The sequence below is a fragment of the Talpa europaea genome (assembly GCF_964194135.1).
Source record: "Talpa europaea genome assembly, chromosome: 6".
Lineage (NCBI taxonomy): Eukaryota > Metazoa > Chordata > Mammalia > Eulipotyphla > Talpidae > Talpa > Talpa europaea.
Genome location: NC_140072.1, coordinates 71,879,346 through 71,905,724, shown reverse-complemented (window position 1 = coordinate 71,905,724; position 26,379 = coordinate 71,879,346). Strand labels below are relative to the sequence as shown.

The 26,379-nt window shown below is 38.1% G+C and overlaps 1 protein-coding gene across 7 annotated transcripts in view; it reads right to left on the bottom strand.

Moving 5' to 3' along the window:
* Positions 1-26,379, bottom strand: part of CCDC138 (coiled-coil domain containing 138) — a gene marked incomplete at both ends in the record, with an annotated part of 133,592 nt that overhangs the window by 4,795 nt on the left and 102,418 nt on the right. For 4 of the 7 annotated variants that reach the window (XM_084236033.1, XM_084236034.1, XM_084236037.1 and 1 more), the window contains 2 exons: positions 15,452-15,628; positions 22,355-22,547. The exons of 1 other annotated variant lie outside the window; for it this stretch is intronic. In XM_084236033.1, the coding sequence (XP_084092159.1) occupies positions 15,452-15,628; positions 22,355-22,547 (370 nt within the window). The remainder of the gene's footprint in view (positions 1-15,451; positions 15,629-22,354; positions 22,548-26,379) is intronic. 2 more of the 7 variants (XM_084236035.1, XM_084236036.1) reach the window with 1 other exon arrangement.

Below are 26,379 nucleotides of genomic sequence, written 5' to 3'. Positions count from 1 at the left end.
TCAAAATAACAAAATAGCAGAAGAATAAAGGCAGGAATGAAATGAATGGAATAAGGATAGAGAAATACACAAAGGTTTCAAACATAACTAACAGAGGTAAACATTACAATAATTTTAAAAAATACTGTACAGGGCAGCAATGGTACAGAAACTCAAGTGGATAACAGGACCATCAAGTTTGAATGTACACTGATAGAATCCACACAAATAGATCATTCAAGTGAAACCAGAATCATAAAGAATGAAGGCAGCTTTTTGAGAATATTTAAAGAGAAGCAATATCCATATGATAGAGGCCTCAGGACACAAGAGAGAGAAAGGCATAGTACTTTTGTTTAACAAATAATATCAAAAATCTCTCTAACATGAAAAATAAACCAAATATCCTGATCCAAGAAGTTCAGAGTCCCAAATGAAATAATAAAAGTGGGTATAACCCAAGACATATTAAAATCAAACTGCTTAAAACCAGTGTCAAAGAAAGGACACTAAAATCATTCAGATAAAGAAGAGTTACATACACTGAAACACCTATTAAACCACCTGCAGACTTCATGTTGTAAACCTTGAAGGCAAAAAGGGAGTTGCAGGAAACATTTAAAACCCTAAAAAAACAAGATTTCCAACTGAGAATACTTTATCCAACAGACTACCATACAAGACTGAAGAAGGGATAAGGAGCTTTAAAGAAAAACAAAAATTGAATCAATACATCACCATCAACCTGGCCTTGAAAGAAATGCTAAGAAGATTATTATAAAACAACAACAAATTTCATCTAGAAGTTTAAAAAAATGAAAATTATATAAGACAGAGAACTGGAGGAGAGTAAAAATATGAACCATTAGAGTGAGTTTGAGATCATATCATTTGTTCAATAGGTCACAAGTACAAACACCTCAATATAATCTTCAAAACAAGTATCAGTGGAAGTAATAAAATGCAGCAAAATGAAACCAAAAAATATAAAAGGAAGGTGTCAATAAATATAAAAAGAGCGCCTCCCTGGTGTCGCAGTGGTTGAGCGCTGGGTTGCGAAGCTGCCAGCAGCTTCTTCAGTGCTGGTTCAATCCCCGGCTGCTCCCCGGCCACCGGAGGTCCACTCTCACCACTGCTTTTCAATATAATACTGGAAATCCTAGCCAGAGCAATAAGACAAGAGAAAAACACACAAGGAATCCAAATAGGGAAAGAAGTAAAACCATCGATTTTTGCAGGCGACATGATAATATACATAGAGAACCCTAAAATTTCCACAGAAAAACTGATCAAAACAATCAACCAGTTTAGTAATGTAGCAGGATACAAAATCAACACACAGAAATCAGTAGCCTTCCTATATGCAAACAACCAATCTGAAGAAGAAATCAAGAAAACCATCCCTTTTATAATTGAAACAAAAAAAATCAACTATTTGGCAATAAACCTAATGCAGAGAAGAAGGACCTATACAACGAAAATTATAAAACACTGTTAAAAGAAATGGAAGAGTATACAAAGAAATGGGAAGACATCCCCTGCTCATGGATTGGAAGAATTAACATTATAAAATGGCCATCCTGGGGAGACTCTGAGGATCAACATGGCAGAGGAGAAACACTGAGAGTTAAGTCCTCCCATAAAAAAAAAAAAAGTTGAAAAGCCCCCCCCAGGCCCTGTCTGGCCATCAGTAGGAGCCCAGAGGGGGATCTGGCCACCATCGGGGCAGACCGCAGGCGCAGGGACGTGCCCTTCTGACTTGCCATTTTAGAATAGGGATCTTTGGGTCAACCGAGACTGCTTGGAACTGGGAAAGGGCTGCCCCCACAACCAGAGGTGAGCTGAAAAGCCCCCACACGCCAGGCCCTATTTGGCAGGGAGTTGGAGCTCAGAGGGGGATCCAGTGATTTGGAGCCCAGCGAGTGATCCAGCCACACCACCTTCAGGGCATTCTGTGGGATCTCAAGACATACCATTGGAATTAAACAAATACAGAAGGAGGAAATTCTCTGTGACAGTGACCATTAACATATTCCCACTGCCCTACTGGACTTCTGGCATAACAGTATTTGACTTGATCGAACCACCAGTTTCCTACATCCCAGGAAGAGCACACCAAAAAGATGCAGGCCAGTACCAGCAACACAGTGTCCCAACGCATAGGACAAATTAGAAAACAAGCAGCAGAGAGAAGAAAAATTAAAAGCAACCAAGCAAGTCCTCAGGGAAAAGATACACCACAAAAAGAAAATCCCCACCAGACTGCAACAACAGTGACTGGGAAGAACTTCTGAGACTTCCAGAAAGAAAATTTAAAATTGCTGTGATTAAAAAACTTAAAGAAGTCATAAAGGAAAACAATGATAAGGGAAAAATAATCAACAATCAGAATGAAATTGAGTCCCTAAAGAGGGAAGTGAAAGAAACGCAGGAGATCAAAGGATTAATGGAGGAGCTAAAGAACTCTGGAAAAAGCAGTGAAAGCAGAAGAGATGAAATGAAAGAACGAATAAGTACTCTCAAAGACACAAAAATAAAAGGAACCAAAACAGAAAAGGAAAGAGACGTACGAATGAAAAAGAATGAAGAAAGGCTTGGGGAACTAACTGACTCCATGAGGAAAGGAAATATAAGAGTTATAGGAATCCCAGAAGGAGAGGAGACATAGGAACAGAGAAAATATTCAAGGAAATAATTGAAGAGAACTTCCCAAACATGAAGAAAGAGCTGAAAATAGACATACAAGAAACAAGAAGAACACCAAACTTCCATGATGAAAGGAAAAGTACAGCAAGAAACATAATAGTGAAGCTCCCAAGAATCCAAGACAAGGAAAAAATAAAGAAGCTGACAAAAGGGAAGAAACAGATACTATACAAAGGAAAACAAATCAGGCTGACAACAGACTTCTTCGAAGAAACACTATGGGCAAGGAAAGAGTGGAGGAACATAGCCAACAGACTCCATAACAACAAATGCCAACCAAGAACCCTCTATCCCTCAAAGTTTTCCTTCCTCTATGAAGAAAGAATAAGGACCTTCCCAGACAAAGAGAAACTCCGGAATTTCATTATGACTAAAACCTCCCTCCCAAAAGTACTACAAGGAGTCTTATGCCAGAACCAACAGAGGAAAACAAGACAAAAAATAAAAATAAAATCTAAATATAAATAAATAAATAAAACCAGAGAAAAGACAAAAAAATAGCAAATAGAGACGCTAACATATCAATATTAACTCTAAATGTAAATGGACTAAACTCTTCAATAAAGAGACACAGAGTTGCAGGCTGGATTAAGAAACAAAACCCAACCTTTTGCTGTCTCCAGAAACTCATTTAACTACAAAAGATAAAAATAGACTGAAAGGATGGAAAACAATACTACAAGTAAATGGACCAAAAAAGAAGGCAGGAACAGCTATACTTATATCAGATAAAACAGATTTCAAACTCAAAAAGGTAAAAAGAGACCAAGACAGTCACTACATTATGATTAAGGGGACAATATTTCAACAACAAATAACGTGCATTAACATATACTCACCAAATGAAGGAGCACCAAAATTTATCAGACAACTATTATCATCTCTGAAAACAGACATCAGAGAAAACACATATGTAGTAGGAGACTTCAACACACCACTATCAACAATGAATAGATCAATGAGACAAAAAATAAGTAAGGACATTAAAGCTCTAAATAAGGATCTAGACATCATGGGCTTAACAGACATCTACAGATCACTACACCCAAAAAAATCTGAGTACACATTTTTCTCAAGTGCACACGGATTTCTCCAGGATTTGTCACATACTGGGACACAAGACAAATATCAACAAATACACCAAGATTGAAATCATACCAACCACCTTCTCTGACCATGAAGGCATCAAACTAGAAATAAATCATGAAAAGAAGACAAGGAACCATCCCACCTCATGGAGATTGAAATCCACACTACTGGAACAACGCTGGATTAATGAGGAGATCAAAGAAGAAATTAAGCAATACTTTGAGTTGAATGATAAGGAAGACACCAATTTCCTAAGTGCATGGGATGCAGCAAAAGCAGTAATAAGGGGAAAATATATAGCAATACAGGCTCACATTGAGAAACAAGAAAGAACTCAAAGAAACAACCTAATCAAACATCTCACAGAGCTAGAAAAAGAACAAAAAAATCTAAAAGCCAGTAGAAGAAAGGAAATAAGAAAAATCAAACCAGAAATAAACAAAATGGAAATTAAAAAAAAAAAAACCTCAAAAGATCAATGAAACCAAAAGTTGGTTCTTTGAAAAAATGAACAAAATAGACAAACATCTGGCCAGAATCACAAAGAAAAAATGGGAGAAAATCCATATAAATAGGATTACAAATGAAAGAGGAGAAATCACAACAGACTCAGTAGAAATCAAAAGAATAATCAGAGATTACTATGAACACCTATATGTAAACAAATTCAACAACCAAGAAGAGAGATGGATAAATTCCTAGAAAGATATAATCATCCAAAGCTGGACAAAGAAGAAAGAGAACACCTAAAACAACAGCAAAATTGAGGCAGCAATCAAAGCAATCCCCAAAAACATAAGCCCAGGTCCAGATGGCTTCACAAATGAATTCTACTAAACATTCAGCAGTGTATTAGTGCCTATCCTACACAAACTCTTTCAAAATATTGAAAAAGAAGGAATACTACCAAATACATTCTATGAAGCCAATATTACACTAATACCAAAACCAAACAAAGACAGCACAAAAAAAAAAAAAAAAAATTACAGGCCAATCTCCCTAATGAACACTGCTGCAAAAATCCTCAACAAAATCCTTGCCAACAGAATCCAACAATGCATCAAAGGGATAATACACCACGATCAAGGGGCACAAGGATGGTTCAACATATGAAAATCGATCAGTGTAATCCAACACATCAACAAAAAGAAAAATAAAAACCATATGAGCATATCAATAGATGCTGAGAGAGCATTTGACAAAGTCCGACATCCATTTATGATGAAGGCCCTTGAAATTCTTGGGATAGAAGGAACATATACCTTAATATGATAAAAGCCATATACGACAAACCCACTGCCAACATTATTCTCAATGGCAAAAGCTGAAGGCCTTTCCTTTAAGATCAGGACCAAGACAAGAATATCCTCTCTCACCACTGCTCTTCAATGTAATACTGGAGGTCCTAGCCAGGGCAATAAGAGAAAGACATACAAGGAATCCAGACAGGGAAAGAAGAAGTGAAATTATCACTATGTGCAGATGATATAATAATATACATAGAGAAACCTAAAAACTCCACAGAAAAACTACTCAAAATAATCAACCAGTTCAGTAAAGTAGCAGCATACAAAATCAACACACAAAAATCAGTAGCCTTCCTATACACGATCAATCTGAAGAAGAAATCGAGAAAACCATCCCTCTTATAATGGAAACAAAAAAATCAAATACTTGGTAATAAATCTAACAAAGGAGGTGAAAGACCTAATCAAAGAAAATTATAAAACACTGTTAAAAGAAATATAAGAAGACACAAAGATATGGCAAGACATTCCCTGCACATGGATTAAAAGAATTAACATTATTAAAATGGCCATCCTACCAAAAGCAATATACAGATTTAATGCTATTCCAATAAAAATCTCAGTGACACTCTTCCAAGAAACAGAACAAATACTGATAAAATTCATATGGAACCACCAAAAAAAAAAAAAATAACCACAAATAGCCAAAGCCCTTCTGAGGAAAACAAAGGAGAAAGAAGGTATCACACTTCCAAACTTCAAGCTATACTACAAAGCCATAATAATTAAAACAGTTTGGTACTGGGCCTCCCCGGTGGTGCAATGGTTGAGCGCTGGGCTGTGAAGCTGCCCGCAGCCTCTGCAGCACCGGTTCTATCTCCGGCCACCAGGTGAGGGTCCCACATGACATGCAGACCTATCCTGCCGCCCGCTGCTCCCCGCAGCAGTGTACTTCGTCAGACTGCCTGCTCTGCTCTCCCCTCTGGCTCTGGTGAATTCTCTCACCCTCCCGCACTTCTGACTGTACCCAGTGCTTGTATAAATAAAATAAATAAGTCTTTTTAAAATAAATAAATAAATAAAACAGTTTGGTACTGGAACAAAAACAGACACACAGACCAATGGAACCAAATAGAGAGCCCAGAAATAAAACCACACTTATGTGTACAACTGATCTTTGACAAAGGAGCAAAGAACATGAAATGGAATACAGACAGTTTGTTCAATAAATGATGCTGGGAAAACTGGACCACCACATGCAAAAGAATGAAACTAGACCACTACCTCTCACTGTGCATAAAAATCAACTCAAAATGCATAAGAGAACTGGACATAAGACCTGAAACCATAAAATATACAGAAGAAAATATAGGTAAAACACTACAAGACATACATTGCAGTAACATCATTAAAGTCTCACCACCCAAAGCAAAGATAGTCAAGGAAAAGACAAACACCTGGGATTACATCAAACTGAAAAGCTTCTGCACAGCAAAAGAGACATTAACCAAAACAGGGAGACACCCCACTGATTGGGAAAAAATCTTGGCACTCCATACAACTGATAAGGGACTGATCACAAACCTATACAAAGAACTCACACGACTCAACAAAAAAACAAAATAAACAGTCAAGACATGAGAAGAACTTAAAAGACATTTCTCCTAAGAGGAAATGCAAATGGCCAACAGGCATATGAAAAAATGTTCAACATCCCTTATAATCAGGGAAATGCAAATCAAAACCACATCTTACACTAGTAAGAATGGCACATATCAAAAAAAACCAAGCAACAACAAATGTTGGCAAAGATGTGGTGTAAAAGAAACTCTCCTACATTGCTGGTGGGAGTGCAAACTGGTCCAACCACTATGGAAAGCTGTCTGGAGGTTCCTCAGAATACTGGAAATGGAGCTACGATATGACCTGGCAAATCCACCACTAGGGTCTACCCAAAGGACACAAAAATATTGATTCAAAAGAACACCTGTACCCCTATGTTTACTGCAGCACTATTTACAACAGGTAAAACTTGGAAAAAACCGAAATTCCTAAAAATAGATGACTGGATCAAGATGTGGTATATATACACAATGGAATGTTACTCAGCAATCAAAAAAGATAAACTCATGCCATTCACAGCAACGTGGATGGAGCTAGAAGGAATTATGCTCAGTGAAATAAGTCAGAAGGAAAAAGAAAATATTGGATGGTTTCATTTATAGCAGGAATATAGGGGAACCAAATAAGACATCAGTGTAAAAAAATAGTAACAGTATAAAACACAACAAAGCTAAAATAGACAATTATAAATCAGAGACATACAGCAGGGGAGGAGGAGGGAGAGAGGGATCAGAGGGAGGGAGGGAGGAGCACAGGGGACTAAAGTGACGGTGCATGGGTGCATTGGTGAAGGAAACTCTTTGGGGACTACATCTGAGGGGGTGGGGGGCAGCAAATATTGTTTAAAAACGAACAATGATTGTTGGGAGAGACCCCATGCAGTGAGCAGAAGGGCCTTGACCTGAGTCCCTAAGGCATGTGAAAACACATGCGTCTCGAAGGAAAACCTCTGAGTGACAGGACTTGGTGTTGAGTGCCTGGAAAGTGACCTGTGTGGAGTCAGGCCTCTACATCTTCACAGTCTTAGAATAACAAAAATAATGAGCGAACTTCTCAAGCTCTAGCTAGGGGGCAATAAGATTATGTGCGTGAGAACTAACCACCTGGTACCCTACTGTCTGAAGTAAATAGATAATAGTAAGAAAGTAGACTAATCATTCATATGTGTTATCAATATATGGTATGCTTTGATGTTACACCTGCTGCAATTAAAATAGTATATAATAAGCACTAAGACAATAAAGATTTACTGCATGCTGGACATGACAGTCCCCATGTATGATTTCCCTCACCGTTGCATCCCAGGTCCAGGACTCACTAGAAGTCCACAAATTATGTAAAAAAAATTAATTAAAAAAATAAAACTAAAAAAAAATCCTAAAAAAAAATTATGTCCATAATAAATGTAATATAAATATGAAAAAAATTTCAATGACATTCCTTAAAAGAGAGAACAAATATTGATGAAATTCATATGGAACATCAAAAAATCTCAAGTAGCCAAAGCTCTCCTGACCAAAAGGAAGAAGAATGGAGGTACCATATGCCCAAACTTAAAACTATACTACAAAGCCATGATTATTAATACTGTATGGTACTGGAACAAAAATGGACACACAGACCAATGGAATCAACTAGAAAACCCAGAAATAAACCCACATATTTATGGACAACTAACCTCTGGCAAAGGAACAAAGAATATGCAATGGAACAAGGACAGTTTGTTCAATAAATGGTGATGGGAAGACTGGATGCTACATGCCAAAAAATGAAGCTACACTACTACCTCACATCATGCACAAAAACCAACTCAAAATGCATAAAAGCCCAACATAAGACCTGAAACTGTAAAATACATAGAAGAAAATGTAGGCAAAACATTACATGACATACAACGCAGTAACATCTTTTTTTTTTTTTTAATTTTATCTTTTTTTTTTTAAGATTTATTTATTCATTTATACAAGCACTGGGTACAGTCAGAAGCACAGGAGGGTGAGAGAATTCACCAGAGCCAGAGCGGGGAGCAGAGCAGGCAGAAGGACCGAAGGACACTGCTGAGGGGAGCAGCGGGCGGCAGGAGAGGTCTGCGTGACATGCGGGACCCTCTTCCGGTGGCCGGGGAGCAGCCGGGGATCGAACCGGAGCCGCAGAGGCCGCGGGCAGCTTCGCAACCCAGCGCTCAACCGCTGCGCCACCGGGGAGGCCCATCGCAGTAACATCTTTAAAGACACATCCCCAAACCAAAGAAAGTGAAGGAAAAGATGAACAGCTGGGACTACATCAAATTAAAAAGCTTCTGTAGAGCAAAAGAGACATTAACCAAAGCAAAGATTGGAGAATTGGGAGAAATTTTTTTGCACACAATACTACTGATAAGGGTCTGATCAAAAGATCTATAAAGAGCTAAAATGACTCAACAAAAACAAAGTAAACAATCAGTCAAAAAATGGGCAGAAGAGCAAAAAAGATACTTCTCCAAAGAGAAAGTGCAGTGGCCAACAATATTTGACAAAATGTTTATCATCACTTGAAATCAGGGAAATACAAATCAAAACCACAATGAAATATCACCTTACGCTTGCAAGAATAACATATATGCGAGGATGTGGAGAAAAAGGAACTCTCCTACATTGCTGGTGGGAATGCAAACTGGCCCAACCATTATGGAAAGCTGTGTGGAAGCCCCTCAAACTACTAAAAATGGAGCTTCCACATGACCCAGCAATTCCACTCCTAGGAATCTACCCAAAGGACACAAAAACATTAATTCAAAAGGATGCCTGCACTCTTTTGTCCATTGCAGCACTACTGATAATAACTAAGATATGGAAACAACTGAATTGTCCAAAGCATATGACTGGATCAATAAGATGTGTTACATATATACAATGGAATACTATTCAGCAATCAAAAAGATAAACTCATGGCATTCACAGCAACATTAATGATGCTAGAAGGAATTATGCTCAGTGAAATAAACTAGCAGGAAAAAGAAAAATATTGGATGGTTTCACTTATAGGAGGAATGTAGCAGAACCACATAAGGATTTTAGGGAGAAAAATTATAAATTTTAAAAAATTAACAGGTAACTATTAATACAAGACACTCTGCAGGGGAGGGGGAGAAGAAGAATCAAAACAGGGGAAGGGATGTGTTCTTATACAAGGGACTACTATGGTGATGGTGCATGGGAATTTTGTGGGGACTACACCTGAGAGGAGAAAGCATGCATTGTACAAAAAGGAAGAATGATGTAAACTATCTCTAAAATAAAATGAAATTAAAAAAAAGAAAAATATCAGGTGTTGTAACTTATAGGAGGAATATGGGGAAGCTGAACAAAGTATTAAAAAAAAAGAGACAAAACTTGCAAACTATAGCTCTGAGGAATATAGTAAGGGAGGGTGAGGGAAAGAGATCAAAATGGGAGGGATGAACACAAGGGACTATGGTGACAGTTCACTGGTAATATGGTGGTGAGAGATTCAGAGACAACACCAGAAGGAGAAATCAAAATACTGTACAAAAATGAACAATATAAGAAAATTAAAAAGGTTAAAAGAAGAAAAAAGTACATACTCAGAAAAACAAAAAGAAAAAAAGAACATTAAAGAATCAAAACAATACCAAGAAAACCCAGGAAAGGAACTAAGTACTATGAAAAATACAATAAACAAACAGAAGATCAAAACTGAATTTTAAAATAACAGAATTGCATGACACACCAAAAAATTCTGGGAGAAAGTCATGTAAATAGGAATAATCAAATAGAAAAATCAATCAATAATCTCAAAATGAAAAAGTGTTAAGAAGCAAAGTAGAAAAAGAGATACAAGGAAAGAGAAAGAAGAAACACTTCAACAGTTATCTTACACCATGAGGAAAGGAAATATAAGAATATAGTAATCCTAGAAGGAAAAGAGAAGGTAACTGAAAAATTATTACAGGTGTAAAGAAAGAAAACTTCCCAAAACTGAAGGAGATAAATACACAAATACAAAAAGCAAGAAGATCACCAAGCTACCTAGATAATACGAAAAGTACTCCACCACACATAATATTAAAACATCCATGAGACCAAGACAAAGAAAACGATTTGAAGCTGATGAGGGGTAAGAAACAGTTAACTTATAAAGAAATACTATCAAACTAACATCGGATTTCTCTGAACAAACACTATGGGTAGGAGGAGAATGGAGTGACATATTCATAATACTCCAAGACAAAAAAAAGGCCAGCCAAGAATATCTTACCCTGCAAAGCTCTCCTTCTGCATGAGAGAAAAATAAGGAACTTTTCAGACAAAGAAAATCTCAGGGAGTCTGCATACCCCAACCCAAAGAAATATTAAAAGAAGCTTTATGATTTACTCCAGGGAGGAATGAACACAAATAACTAAATAAATAAAACAGAACTACAAAGCTAGAAACAAAATGACAATAACAGATCTTTACATATCAATAATCATTCTAAGTGTCAACAGATGTAGCAAACCAATAAAAAGACACAGAGTATCAAGTTGGATTATGAAACAGAATTCAACCTTCTGCTTCCTCCTAGAAATACATCTAATCCCCAAGAAAAAACACAGAAAGTAAAATGATGGGGAAAAAATTATACAAGCAAATGGCACCAAAAGAAAGCTAGAGAAAACCATACTTATATTAGATAAAATTAATTTCCAGGTTAAAAAGGTAATGAGATTTGATGGACACTATATCATGATCAAGGGAGCAATATATCAGGAAGACATATCACTCATCAATACTCGCCAAATGAAGGAGCATCAAAATACATCAGACAACTTCTATCAAATTAAAAGCAGACATTAGAGGGGAAATATATATATATATATGTATTAATATAATATATATATAGTTGGAGACTATATACATATATAGTTGGAGACTTCAACATCCACTTTTACCAAAGGACAGATTAAAGAGACAGCAAATAAATAAGAACATAATCTCCCTAAGCAAAGAACTAGAGCACAGGTCTATTAGGCATTAATAGGGTACTACATCCCCCCAAAAGTCTTAATACAAATTTTTCTCAAGTGCACAGAGTCTTTCTCCAGGACTGACCACATACTGGGTCACAAGACAAACATCTACAAATTAATGAAGATAGAAATTATACCAAGTATCTTCTCTGACCATAAAGGTACTAAACGGGGCCTCCCCATTGGCACAGCGTTTGAGCGCAGTGCTGCGAAGCTGTCTGCAGCCTCTGTAGTGCCGGTTCAATTCCCGGCTGGCCAGGGAGAATCCCACATGGCGAGGCAGACCTCTCCTGTCTTGCCCGCTGCTCCACTCAGCAGTGCTTTCGGTCCATCTGCCTGATCTGAATCCCGCTCTGTCTCTTGTGAATTCTCTCACCCTCCCGTGACTCTGGCCTGTACCCCAGCTTCTGTATAAATAAAAAATAAATCTTAAAAAAAAATAATAAAGGTACTAAACTACAAATTAACTACAAAAAGAAAATAGGGAAACACTTTAACATGTGGAGAAAGAACTGTAAATACACTAAGTGAACAACTACTAGGTTAATGAGGAACTCAAAGAAGAAATCAAAAAATACTCCAAGACAAATGATAATGAGACACAAACTTTCCGAATGTATGCGACAAAGCAAAAGCAGTATTAAGAGCGAAGTGTATAGCAATACAGGCCCATATTAAATACTAGAAAGAGCCCAGATAAATAACCTTGCCTCTCATCTCAAGGAATTAGATAAAGAACAAAACAATCCAAAAGTCAGTAAAAGAAGGAAATAATAAAAAATGGAGCAGAAATAAATGAAATAGAAATCAGAAAGATAGTCTTACAGACCAATATAATGAAAAGCTGGTTCTTTGATAAAATAAACAACCTTTAGCTGGGCTCACTGAGAAAAAGGAGAAAACTAAAATAGGGCCAAAAATGAAATAGGAGAAGTCACAACAGACACTGCAAAAATTAAGGGAATAGTAAGAACATTTATATGGAAACAATAAACTAGTTCCGCAAAGTGCAAAGATACAAAATCAACACACAAAAATCTGTTGCCTGCATACAAATGATGAACTAGAAGAAGAAGAAATGAAGAAAACCATCCTATTTATAATCTCACATACACAAAATTAAATACCTGGGAATAAACCTAACAAAGGAGGTGAAAGACCTATACAAGGTAAACTATAAAACACTGTTAAAACTGTTAAATAGAAGACACAAGGAAATGGAAAGATATTCCCTATTCATGGATTGGAAGAAACAACATTGTCAATATGACCCTCCTACCCAAAGCAATTTATAGATTCAAATGCAATTCTAAGAAAAATCCCAATGGCTTCTTCAAAGAAATAGAACAAAGATTACTGATGTTCATATTGCACCTCAAAAAGTGTCACACAGCCAAAGCTTTCCTGACTAAAAGGGAGAAAATGGAGGCATAACGTTTCCAGACTTCAAACTGTACTATAAAACCATAATAATTAAAACAGTATGGTACTTGAACAAAACCAGACACACAGACCAACAGAATATGACTGAAAGCCCAGAAATAAAAACACACATTTGGGCCTCCCTGGTGGTGCAGCGGTTGAGTGCTGGGCTGTGAAGCTGCCAGCAGCCTCTGCAGCCTCTGCAGCACTGGTTCGATCCCCAGCCTCCAGCGAAGGTCCCACATGGCATGTAGACCTCTCCTGCCATGCCCGCTGCTCCCCTCAGCAGTGTACTTTGTCAGTCTGCCTACTCTGGTCCAGCCACTATAGAAAGAAATATCGAGAGTTCTTAAAAGAACAAAAATGGATTTACCATATGATCCAGCAATTCCACTCCTAGGTAACTACCCAACAAAATGCAAAAACAGGGCCTTCCTGGTGGTGCGTTCCCCGGCCTCAGGCAAGGGTCCCACATGGCACGACAGACCTCTCCTGCCGCACCCGCTGCTCCCTCAGCAGTATATTTTGTCAGTCTGCCTGTTCTGTTCCCCATTCTGGCTCTGGTGAATTCTCTCACCCTACCACGCTTCTGACTATACCCAGTGCTTGTATAAATAAATAAATCTTTAAAAAAAAACACGCACATTTATGGATAACTAATATACAACAAAGGATCAAATTCTATAACTGCAACAAGGAAAGCCTCTTCAAATAAATGGTGCTGGCAAAACTGGACTGCTACATTGAGAATAATGAAACTAGTTCATTATCTCACACCATACACAAAAATCAACTCCAAATGGATAAAAGACTTGGATAAGATCCAATACCATTAAAGAAAAAAAAGAACAGGCAAAACAATTCAATACAAAAATTTCAGAAACATCTTTGTGGACTCATCTTCAGCATCAAGTTAAACGAAGGAGAAAATAAACAACCGGGACTAAATCAAACTAAAAAGCTCCTATACAGCAAAAGAGACAGTGACCACAACAGAGACACCCTACTGAATGGGAGAAAATATTTGCACACCAAACATCTGGTATATAATTTGCACACCAAATTACTTATGTTAAAGATCTATAAAGCACTTCCCAATTCAACAAAAGGAAAACAAACAACCCAATCAAAAAATGGGCGGAAGGCACTTCCCTAAAGAGGGTCCATATCAAAAAATTACAAACAAGTGCTGGTGAGGGCATGGAGAAAAAGGAACCCTATTAAACTCTTGGTGGGAATATAGATTGGTTCAGCCCTCATAGAAAGAAATACAGAGATTCCTAAAAAGACTAAAAATGGACCTACCATATGACCCAACAAGTCCACACCTAGGTATCACCCAAAAAGCACATAAAATGTAGTTTGAAAGGAAACCGCCACTCCTATGTTTATAGTGGCACTACTTACAATAGCCACGATAAGGAAACAACCTAAGTGCCCCAGAACAGATGAGTGGATCGAGAAGTTTTAGTATATATACACCATGGAATACTACTCAGTGATTAAAAAAAAAAAAGTTGGATGAACTGGAATGGGTTATTCTTAGCAAAGTGAGCAACAAGGAGAAGGAGAAACACCAGATGGTACCACTTATATGTGGAATCCAGAGAAACCAGACAAACTGTAAAACTGACCCTTGAAAGCAAACAATAGATCTGAGACATTCAGGAGGGAAGTCACCGGGTTGGGAAAGGAGGAGAGAACAGGTGAGGAGCAAACACATGGAACAGAGTGGAGTGCAGGATGGTTGAAACTTTGGTGGTGGGTAAACTATGGTGACAGCACCTAAGGTGAGAAATCCTATAATATGTAAAAAGTAAACAAAGATTTAAAAAAAAAAATTTAAAGAAAAAAAATGTTTAAGATTATAACAATTAAATAACTAAGGTTCTCCCAGTAAGGAAAATATTAAAGACATAATCAGTTAAATAATTTATTTGCAGTATATACTTCTGTAACTTTCATATAAAGGCTTCTGCCTAAGGCCTTGCCTGTGGCTCTTTTTCTCACCTGAAGGTGGATCCAGACACACATTTGATGATCTCACTCTTTTTGAGCAAACAGGAAATCTATGATAGATCTGTCAGAATGATGAGACCAAAGAGATCTAAAAAGAGGCTCAAATATATGAGTAACATTTACAGAGTATAGCCTCATAACTGGAAATTATGCCAAGTTAGTGAAAATTTGGACTGAAGATTAGGTTAATAATTCTTGGTGATGCTATTAATGATTTTTACTTAGCTTTCAAAATATTTTTTAAGGATTTATATTGTAAAATACAACAATATCATATATATAAAGTTACACATTTAGAAGAGATGAGAATAAGCATTCCATTGTCATTTCTTTAAGTACATAAAATTAAGAACTTACTAGATTCCACTGTCATCTGAAGTAAACTATCAATGACATTGGATAGGAGTCCTTTACTGGATATTCTTAGATGACTTAATATTACTGGAACAGCTTGATACTCCAAAAACAAGACTTTCCCTTCATCTGTCTTTAAGTCCATACAAAGAGAATCAAATGCCTGAGCCAGATAGTCAGCTGAAAAACAACATATAAAATTAACTGCCATATTAGCAATCTAGTTGGCGACCATAAACAGATGGCAAAAAGTGACTACTCTCATTTTAACAAATTCTAAAGAAAAAACAAAAGTTAAATGACCTGAGATTATAAGTTAAATGACCTGAGATTATAAGGCAAAATTATTTATTGCCCTAATTTGTTAGAAGTGAATGTTAAGAGGAATTATAATGTAAATTTCTTCAGAATTTTCATATTTTGACACTAAAATAGCAATAAACCCCAATGCTTATCTATCTAAATAGTAAATACAACAGGTAACATTTATTTTCCATATTCAATTTAACCATATGCTTCCAAGAATTTAAACAGCATTAGTATTGCTATCTATAAAACAGCTTCTACAATTTATTGTCACTGCTTTCTAAGCTTTTATTTTAAATGTAACTTCACACAAACTTAGTTCCTTGGTTCTAAATGAGACTCTGCCTCCTCAAAAAGATGCAACTGCCATTTAGAGACAACTTCAGAAGACTGGCTATGCTCATCCCATTACAATTTTTTGGTGATACATCTGAGAATGGCAACAAGATTTTACCAAGGCCAATGCTATGAAGGCACCTGCTAGACTAGAATCCCTAGAAGTTCCTTAATATATTCCACAGATGGGAAGTTCCTCTGCCTGCCTCTGACTATGCAGGTGTCCTCTTCTTCTTTCTCATTTTCTTAACAAAATTGCCCTTTTAAAATGTTAATTAAAAAAAAAAAGAAAGATGTTCTACAGGTGGTTGGGAAGCTCAGCGAGGCAGAAGAGAATCATGAATTTAACCATAATGAATGCATTAAAATTACACCAAACAGCATCTCACCTCCATTTTAATATACCGAACAACCAATGTGACTACTTTTATGACAATTCTACATTGTTTTTATATATACAAGAATATCCCAGTCTTCTAAAACTCTCCTTTAAAATACTATTCAAGGGCCTCCCCGGTGGCGCAGCAGTTGAGCGCTGAGTTGCGAAACTGCCAGCAGCCTCTGCAGCACCGGTTCGATCCCCAGCTGCTCCCCGGCCACTGGAGGAGGGTCTCACATGGCGTGCAGACCTCTCCTGCCGCCCACTGCTCCCCTCAGCAGTGTACTTCGGTCCTTCTGCATGCCCTGCTCCCTGCTCTGGCTCTGGTGAATTCTCTCACCCTCCCGCGCTTCTGGCTGTACCCAGTGCTTGTTTAAATAAATAAATCTTAATAAATAAATAAATAAAATACTATTCAAAATTGAAAATTAAATCACTGTTCAAGTACAACTGAGTTGATTTTTCTACTGAGATTTCTGTTTAAAAAAAGACTCGGGTCCCTAGATATATATTGAAAATATGATAGAATCACCCCACTACAATTCACTGTCCTCCAAACTCATGTTGCATTTCTTCTTTGCCATTGCAGCTTACACAAACAAAAGAAAAAATTTAAAACCCTATCAAGAACGAGAAGCTGAATAACTGTGTGACATTAAAATACATATGAAAGAATTTTGAGAAACTGATCTTTGTGTCCCTGAATCAATTTATAGGATACTCCATTTTTATTTTTAGTAGAATTTAGAATACTAACATTGTGTATACTTAACTTTTGGGCTTCAATAAAATAAAACATTGCAAATAAATGTATATTTAGGTTACGCAGAGTTGCTAGATTCTGTTCTGACTTGTCTTTTGAGAAAACTTAGTAACAACTCGGGTAGATGAACCATTCGTTCAATTCATAGGAGCAAAAGTTTTTACTACAGTGCCACCTACTGCATTTGACACAAATTACTTCACATCTTAATTCATAACCTGAGATTAAAAAGACTGAATGTTATATAACAAGGTTGCAAAGTTTAAAAAAATGGTCTTATTAACTTTGGGGGGGTATAAAAGGTCTTTGATTTTTTTTTAACTGACAATTTAGAGAGAATTAAAAACTATATCCTCATTTTAATTTTTCTGATAGTGAAGATTTTCTGAAATTAAAATCACTTTAACTCCTAAAAGAGTATTTAAAAAAAATAGTTACCAATTGTACCCAAATTGACTTATTTTCATGCACATGCTATATCACTGAGTCTTTTAAAAAGTCCTGACATTTAATTCTAATCTTTTTATTTCTTATCAAAAGCCAATCTGTTGGTATCAATCACTATGAAATAGGGTGTTCCATTACATAACCTGTATGGTAGATTTAAAAATTTAGAAACTGTGCTCTGCAACTCCCATTAAAAGGTGAACTCTACTCCCTCTCTTTGTATCTGGGCTAGCCCTGTAACTTTAACCAACATAAAGCAGCAGAAATGATACTTGTGTGAATGAGAAAGTGAGCTTGGTCTGAAGAGGCCATGCCTCTTCCACTCTCCACCTGGGCAGTTTTCTGACACCATGTAAACAGGCCCAGGCTAGTTTGCTTGATCAGGAAAAACCAGGGAGAGGTTCTAGAAATGTGAACAAGCCCAATCAAAAACAGCCCAGCCCAGTGTAGCCACCCGGTTTAGCTGAGCCCTAATTACCAATCCAAAGAATTGTGAGCTAGTAAACAAAAGTGGTTCTAAACAACCAAGTGTTTGGTGGCTTGTTACAGAACATCAAATACAGTCTAAATAGACATCAATTCTGATCTCAGATAAAACCAACTCTTAGAAAGTAAGTAATAATAAAAAAAATGATGTTCAGGATAGCAGCACCTAGCTTGTTAGGAGCTGCTCTTTGCATAGCCTTCACTTAATCTTTTTTAAAAAATAGTGTGGGGTCTCCCCTGGTGGTGCAGCGGTTAAGTGCTGGGCTGCGAGGCAGCGCCGGTTCAATCTCCAGCCGCTGGCGAGGGTCCCACATGGCGCACAGAATTCTCATGCCGCACCCGCTGCTCCCCTCAGCAGTGTATTTTGTCAGTCTGCCTGTTCTGTTCCCTGCTCTGGCTCTGGTGAATTCTCTCACCCTCCCACACTTCTGACTGTACCCAGTGCTTGTATAAATAAGTAAATAAATCTTTAAAAAAAAAAAATAGTGTGGTGAAAACACAGATCCAGGGACCACCTAGAGTCACATAGCTAGTGATATGGCTATTCAAACCTTAGTTGCCTGATTCTAGAGTTGAAATTCTTAGCTTCAGTCTTAGGTCAAACCTTAGTTATCTGAGAACTACAATAAATCCTTACATTTCTCTAAGCCTGAAGTATAAGTACATAATTTATAAATGTATGAATCTAAAGAAGTTGAGGGTCAGGTATGAGTATAGCAGGTCTGTAGAAGTAGCCCAAATGCAGACTTTTTTTTTTTTTAAGATTTATTTATTTAGGGCCTCCCTTGGTGGCACAGCAGTTGAGCGCTGGGCTGCGAAGCTGCCCACAGCCTCTGCAGCGCCGGTTCGATCCCCAGCTGCTGGCGAGGGTCCCACATGGCAGACCTCTCCTGCCGCACTCGCTGCTCTCCTCAGCAGTGTATTTCATCAGTCTGCCTGTTCTGTTCCCTGCTCTGGCTCTGTTGAATTCCCTCACCCTCCTGCACTTCTGACTGTACCCAGTGCTTATATAAATAAATAATCTTTGGGGAAAAAAAAAAAAGAAAAGAAACAGTACCAGGAGCTAGGGGCCACTGTGGAACCTCCTTCTTAAAGGCACTAATCCCATTCATGAAGATGGCAACCTCAAGGACAAAGGTCCTACACCTTCTAATACCATCATGTGGGGGGATAGGATTTCAATACATCAATTTTTAGAGGATGCAAATATTGAGATCATAGCACATTATGTTCAATAAATTTCTTAGCCAGTTCACAGATTAGTATTTTTTTCTATTCCTTTCCAATATTCATTCTTCATTTTTTTTTTTTAAAGATTTATTTCTTTATTTATACAAGCACTGGGTACACTCAGGAGTGTGGGAGGGTGAGCGGATTCACCAGAGACAAAGCGGGGAACAGAACAGACAGACTGACGAAATACACTGCTGAGGGGAGCAGCGACCCTGGCAGGAGAGGTCCGCACGCCATGTGGGACCCTCGCCGGTGGCTGGGGATCAAACCGGTGCTGCAGAGGCTGTGGGAAGCTTCGCAGCCCAGCGCTCAACTGCTGCGCCACCAGGGGAGGCCCTCATTCTTCATTTTTTATGGCTCATTGCAGAGAGTTAACATGAGCAATGCTGACGTGTACAAAGGTGACAAGGAGCACTTAATTCCCTCCTATTTTATTCTCTATTTTATGGATTTTATCAGTAATGAATATTATGTTTTATCAAAGGATATATGTTGATATGTTAATTTTATTTTGGACTAATAGACTTCTTCTCATAAGTGATATTTCAAATAGTCATTACCACCTAGTCTATTATAACTTTCAGAACTGTAAGGAAGAAAATATCTAAAAAGATAGTTACAGCTTTTGATTTTTACTTAAATTCCATTCAAAAAGTCAAATTAAATTACTGCTATTGCCCACTTAAAAAAAAAAAAAACCAGAATGGGTTATATGATTTAACAAGAAAGATAGAAAGATAGCATATTTCTTGTTTTGTAACAAAGGCATCTCCATAAAAGGGGGAGGTTATATATTCCTGCCCCACCTAATGAGGGGGTGGAGCTGAGAGGCCTGGGTGAAGCTACATAAGATGGAAGGCAGGAGACACAGCAAGTATGACACAGAGAAGAAACACTTGGAGGAAACAGGAAGGGGAATACACAAAAGAGAAACAAGAGACACACAGAAGGGCTACTTGCATCTTGCCTTTGGACTTGTCCCAGAGACTTGAGGTAGTTGAAGGAGGCACATGGAGTCAAGACATGTACAAGTAATGTACAGGAAGGTCCCCATAAAAAGCGAAGGTTCCAGGTTCCCACCCAAGGGAGTGTAGAGCTGAGGAGGGAGGAGAAGAAGCTGGAGAGGAGACCAAAAAAGAAAGGAAGTAGGATGGACAGCAAGGAGGAGACCTGGAGGAGGCACGTGGAGCAGAGAGACATATGATGAAACTGCTTGCTTCTTGGTCCTGGACTGACTGAAACAGTTGTGGGTGAGAAACCCATGGGGAGGTTAACAATGACAGCTTTTATCTTGGTTTTCATCTTGCTCTTTTTCCTCGCAGACTTGTCTGGCTGTTTCTGACCCTTTTCTATGGGTCCCCACCAGAAGGTGCTTTAGACTTGTGGCAGGCTTTCGCACCTTGCTTTGAGCCAACCCTGTTTGGCTGAACATTTATCCACATGGGGACGGGTAACCTTGGGTGCTTGATCTGGAAACTTTATTCTTCCTCTTTTCTCTATTGCACCTAATCATATTAAAGTTCCTTCCCATAAAAGGTCTTACACACCAGATTATGTTTTGCCTTAATGTGGCAGATGGCAGAACCTATTTAGAGCACGCAGGTTTGGGAGTTCTGGGGTATTCCTCTCCCTGCCTTGAAAGAGGAAGACACATGTGGGTGAGAGACATGTGGGGAGTCCATTTATTCTGACAATAGCAGCTGTTACCTTGATTTGTACTTTGATTTTGCTCCTGTCATCCCAGACTTGCCTGGCTCCTTTGCTCCTTTGCTATGGTTCCCTGCCAAAAGGTGCCTTAGACTTGTGGCAACTTTTCAGGTCTCAGTCACCCCAGTTTGGATCAATCCTGTTAGGCTGGGCATTTTACTCATGTGAGGCTGGGTAAATGAGTGTTTTTTTTGAAAAATGTATTGTTTCTATTCTCCCCTCTATATGTATAATCATTCTACTAAAAATCTTAAACATTAAGAGTATGCTTTGTCTTTATGTAGTGGATGGCAGAATCACTTTAGAGATGCAAGTTTGAGGATCCTGGGGAGGCTGTGGAGGAGGTAGCTTATCTCAGTTCTTTTGATTACACTGATATCATGAACAGTTTGATTACATTGATATCACTTATTTTAACAAATATTCTCATATTTAAAAATCTAAAAAGGTAACTACTTACAGTGGATAATAGTTCGTTCCTAATTGTTTTCAGATTGAATCTTATTTCCATTGTTCTTCTGATTTATTCTTAGAAAAACTGTTGTTTCTAAATTTCTTATTTCTATAGATGGCCCAGTTCTTTTAGAAAAATATAGTCATAACTTTTTTTAAAGCTGATAATGCAATTAATTTTCTTATTCACATTTATACATCCAGCACTATGCTAGCCACAGGGAGATGACAGTGGTAAACATGGTCATTTTTCCCCCCCATTAAATTTCAAGCTAAAATAGGGATCAACAAACTTTAAATTTAAAGGGCCACATAATAATATGTTTTGAAGAAACTTAGTCTCTGCTTTGAAGGAACTTACAGTCTCTGCTGCCGACTACTCAGTCATGACATTTTAAGACCAAAAAAAATAGGACACTAGGTAACAAATGTGCATGGCTATGTTCAATAATACTTTATTTACAAAGCAAATGCAGGTTCATATTTGGCCCACGAGCTTATTGTCTGCCAACACTTGCTTTAGCAGAAAATATCTAGCAATTTCAATACTATACAGTAAATGCAATTTCAGTGGTAAGCAAAGACTGCTATGGGTACATGATCAGAATAAACAAAGGACTGGAGATGAGCTAACTATTCCATTTTCTCAAATTTAGTGAGTAAATATAGCACTTTTTATAATGTTCCACAATTAGAAAAAAATGTTATTCTGAAGATGTAAGAATTACTTTATTATACAGCTTCTCTTTAGCTATTTACAAGAAACATTATACCATAAGCACACTTTAAACCTTACCTTGAGTGACTGTTTTGAGAACAATTAAAGTTGATAAAAATCTTAATGGTAAATTGGAGCTCTTGAAGAAAACAGCTGTCTTTGGTTTATTCTCCACAGAAGGCTCTAAAGAATTATCCTGAATTCCCTTAGTTACTACTCCTTTGAATATATCTTCACCCAATCTCCTCAATGTTGTTGTCATAGTTGAATGCTGTTAAAAATTAAAAGTATTTTAGTATACTTAGTTATGTTCAGAAAACTCTTTACTTACATATATAGGACAAATAAGTCAATTTTTTGCTAATAAAAATGGAATTCAGAATATGCAATATTGGACAGTGACAATTTTATAATCAACTTTAAAAAATTTATGACTGACGCGCCATATTTAGACAGGAAATTCTGCATGCATCCAACCTCACCAAAGCTGTTGTGTGGAACTGAGAAAGGGCTGTCCCCACAGACAGAGGTGAGCTGAATGCCACCACCAGCCAAGCCCCACCTAGAGCCCAGAGGGGGATACGGCACAGCGGGGGCAGACCCAAGGCACAGGGAAGTGCCTGGCAGATGCGCCATATTTAGACAGGGAATTCTGTGTGCCAAAGCTGTTGTGTGGAACTGAGAAAGGGCTGTCCCCATAGTCAGAGGTGAGCTGAAGGTCCCCACAAACCAGGCCCCGCCTGGCAATGAGTTGGAGCACAGGAGGGGATCCAGTGATTTGGAGCCAGTGGGCAATCCAGCCACCACCAGGTCAGTCTATGGGACCTCAAGACCCACCTCTGGAATTAAACAAACACAGAAGGAGGAGATTTTCAGGGATAGCGACCATTAATATATACATAATAACACTGCCCTACTGGACTTCTGGTATAACAATATTGGACTCGATTGGACCACCAGTTCCCGACATTCCAGAAAGAGCACACCAAAGAGATGCTGGCCAGTACCAGTAACACATTGTCCCAACGTATAGGACAAATTAGAAAACAAGAAGCAGGGAGAAGAAAAATTAAAAGCAACCAAGCACATCCCCAGGGAAAAGACACACCACAAAAAGACAATCAAACACCAGACTGCAAGACCAGTGACTTAAAGGAACTTATGAGTCCTCCAGATAGAGAATTTAAAATCGCCATGATTAAAAAACTGAACAAAGTTGAAAATGATGTGGGAAAAATAATCAATGATCAGAAGAATGAAATTGAGTCCCTAAAGAGGGAAGTGAAAGAAATGCAGGAGATCAAAGGATTAATGGAGGAAATAAAGAACTCTGGAAAAAGCAAAGAAAGCAAAATAGATGAAATGGAAGAGAGCACAAATAAGTGCTCTTGAAGACACAGAAATAAAAAGAACCAAAATAGAAAAACAAAGAGAAGTATGAAGGAAAAAGAATGAAGAAAGACTTCGAGAACTATCTGACTCCATGAGGAAAGGAAATATAAGAGTTATAAGAATCTCAGAAGGAGAGGAGAGAGAGACATAGGAACAGAATATATTCAAGGAAATAATTGAAGACAACTTCCCAAACGTGAAGAAGGAGCTGAAAATAGACATAAAAGAAGCCAGAAGAACACCAAACTTCCATGATGAAAGGAAAAATACAGCAAGATTCATAATAGTAAATTTCCCAGGAATCCAAGACAAGGAAAAAATAATGAAGCTGACAAGAAGGAAGAAACAGATAACATACAAAGAAATGCCAATCAGGCTGCCATCAGACTTGTCTGAAGAAACACTATGGGCAAGGAGAGAGTGGAGGGACATAGTCAACAAAATCCAAGACAAAAAATGCCAACCAAGATAACACTATCCCAGGCCTCCCCGGTGGCACAGTAGTTGAGTGCTGGGCTGCGAAGCTGCCCCCAGCCTCTGCAGCACCAGTTCGATCCCCGGTTGCCCGGCAAGGGTCCCACATGGCGTACAGACATCTCCTGCCGCCCGCTGCTCCCCTCAGCAGTGTACTGTGTCAGTCTGCCTGCTCTGCTCCCTGCTCTGGCTCTGGTGAATTCTCTCACCCTCCCGTGCTTCTGACTGTACCCAGTGCTTGTATAAATATACAAATCATAAAAAAAAGAAAAAAGATAACACTACCCTGCAAAGCTTTCTTTCTTCTATGGAGAAAAAATAAGGACCTTCCTAACAGAAACTATGGCATTTCATTACGACTAAACCCTGCTCCAAAAAATACTACAAGGAATCCTAAAGCCAGAACCAACAGAGGGATGAATAAGAAAGAAAAAAGACAAAAAATTTTTCCTTAAATAAATAAATAAAAACAGAGAAAAGACAAACAAAATGGAAAATATAGATGCTAACATATCAATATATTTTTAAAAGATTTATTTATTTATTTATTTATATGAGTACTAGGTACAGTCAGAAGCATGGGAGGGTGAGGGAATTCACCAGAGCCAGAGCGGGGAGCAGAACAGGCAGACTGACGAAGGATACTGCTGAGGGAAGCAGCGGGCCTGGCAGGAGAGGTCAGTGCGCCATGTGGGACCCTCACCAGCGGCCAGGGATCGAATCAGCGCTGCAGAGGCTGCGGGCAGCATCGAAACCCAGTTCTCAACCGCTGGGCCAACAGGGAGGCCCTGACATATCAATATTAACTCTAAATATAAACGGACTAAACTCTTTAATAAAAAGACACAGAGCTGCAGGCTGGATTAAAAAACCAAACCCAACCTTTTGTTGTCTCCAGGAAACACATTTAACTACAAAAGATAAAAATAGACTGAAAGTAGGGGCCTCCCTAGTGGCCCAAGGAGTTAAGACGCAACCTATGAAGCAATACAGAACCACTGAAGCACGAGTTCAATCCCCATAGTGGCCAGGGAGCAACCCACATGGTGCAGCAGACCTCTTCTGACTCACCTGCTCCTTCCCTCAGCAGTATATTTCAATGAATCTACCTGTTCTGTTCCCCACTCTGTCTCTGGTGAATCCTCTCATCATCCACACCTCTGGTCTGTACCCCAGCTCTTATATGCATAAATAAATAAATCAAATCTTTAAAAAAAAAAGACTGAAAGTAAAAGGATGGAAAACAATACTACAAGCCAATGGACCAAACAAGGAGGGACATAATCAACAGACTCCAAGAAAACAGATGCCAACCAAGAATACTCTATCCCGCAAAGCTCTCCCTCCTCTTGAAGAAAGAATATAGACCTTCCCAGACAAACAGAAACTCCGGAATTTCATTACAACTAAACCCCCACTCCAAAAAATACTACAAGGAGTCCTAAAGCCAGAACCGCAGAGGGACGAATAACAATGAAAGAAGGCCAAAAAAAAAAGTTATTAAAAGAATAAATAAATAAAATCAAAGGAAAGACAAACACAATGGCAAATACAGATGCTAACATATCAATATTAACTCTAAATGTAAATGAACTAAACTCTTCAATAAAAAGACACAGAGTTGCAGCCTGGATTAAGAAACAAAACCCAACCTTTTGCTGTCTCCAGGAAACACATTTAGCTACAAAAGATAAAAATAGGCTCAAAGTTAAAGGATGGAAAACAATCCTACAAGCAAATGGACCAAAAAAGAAAGCAGGAACAGCTATACTTATATCAGATAAAACAGATTTCAAACTCAAAAAGATAAAAAGAGACCCCAATGGTCACTACATTATGATCAAGGGGACAATACTTCAAGAAGAAATAACACTCATTAACATATACTCACCAAACGAAGGAGCACCAAAATATATCAGACAACTGTTGTCCTCTCTGAAAACAGACATCAGAGAAAACACATGCGTAGTGGGAGACTTCAACACACCACTATCAACAATGGATAGATCACAAGACAAAAAATAAGTAAAGAAACCAAAGCTCTAAATAAGGACCTAGAGCAATTGGGCTTAACAGACATCTATAGAACACTAAACCCAAAAAAAAACGGAGTACACATTTTTCTCAAGCGCACACGGATCATTCTCCAGGATCGATCACATACGGGGCACAAGACAAACATCAATAGATACACCTAGATTGAAATCATATCAACCATCTTTTCTGACCATGAAGGC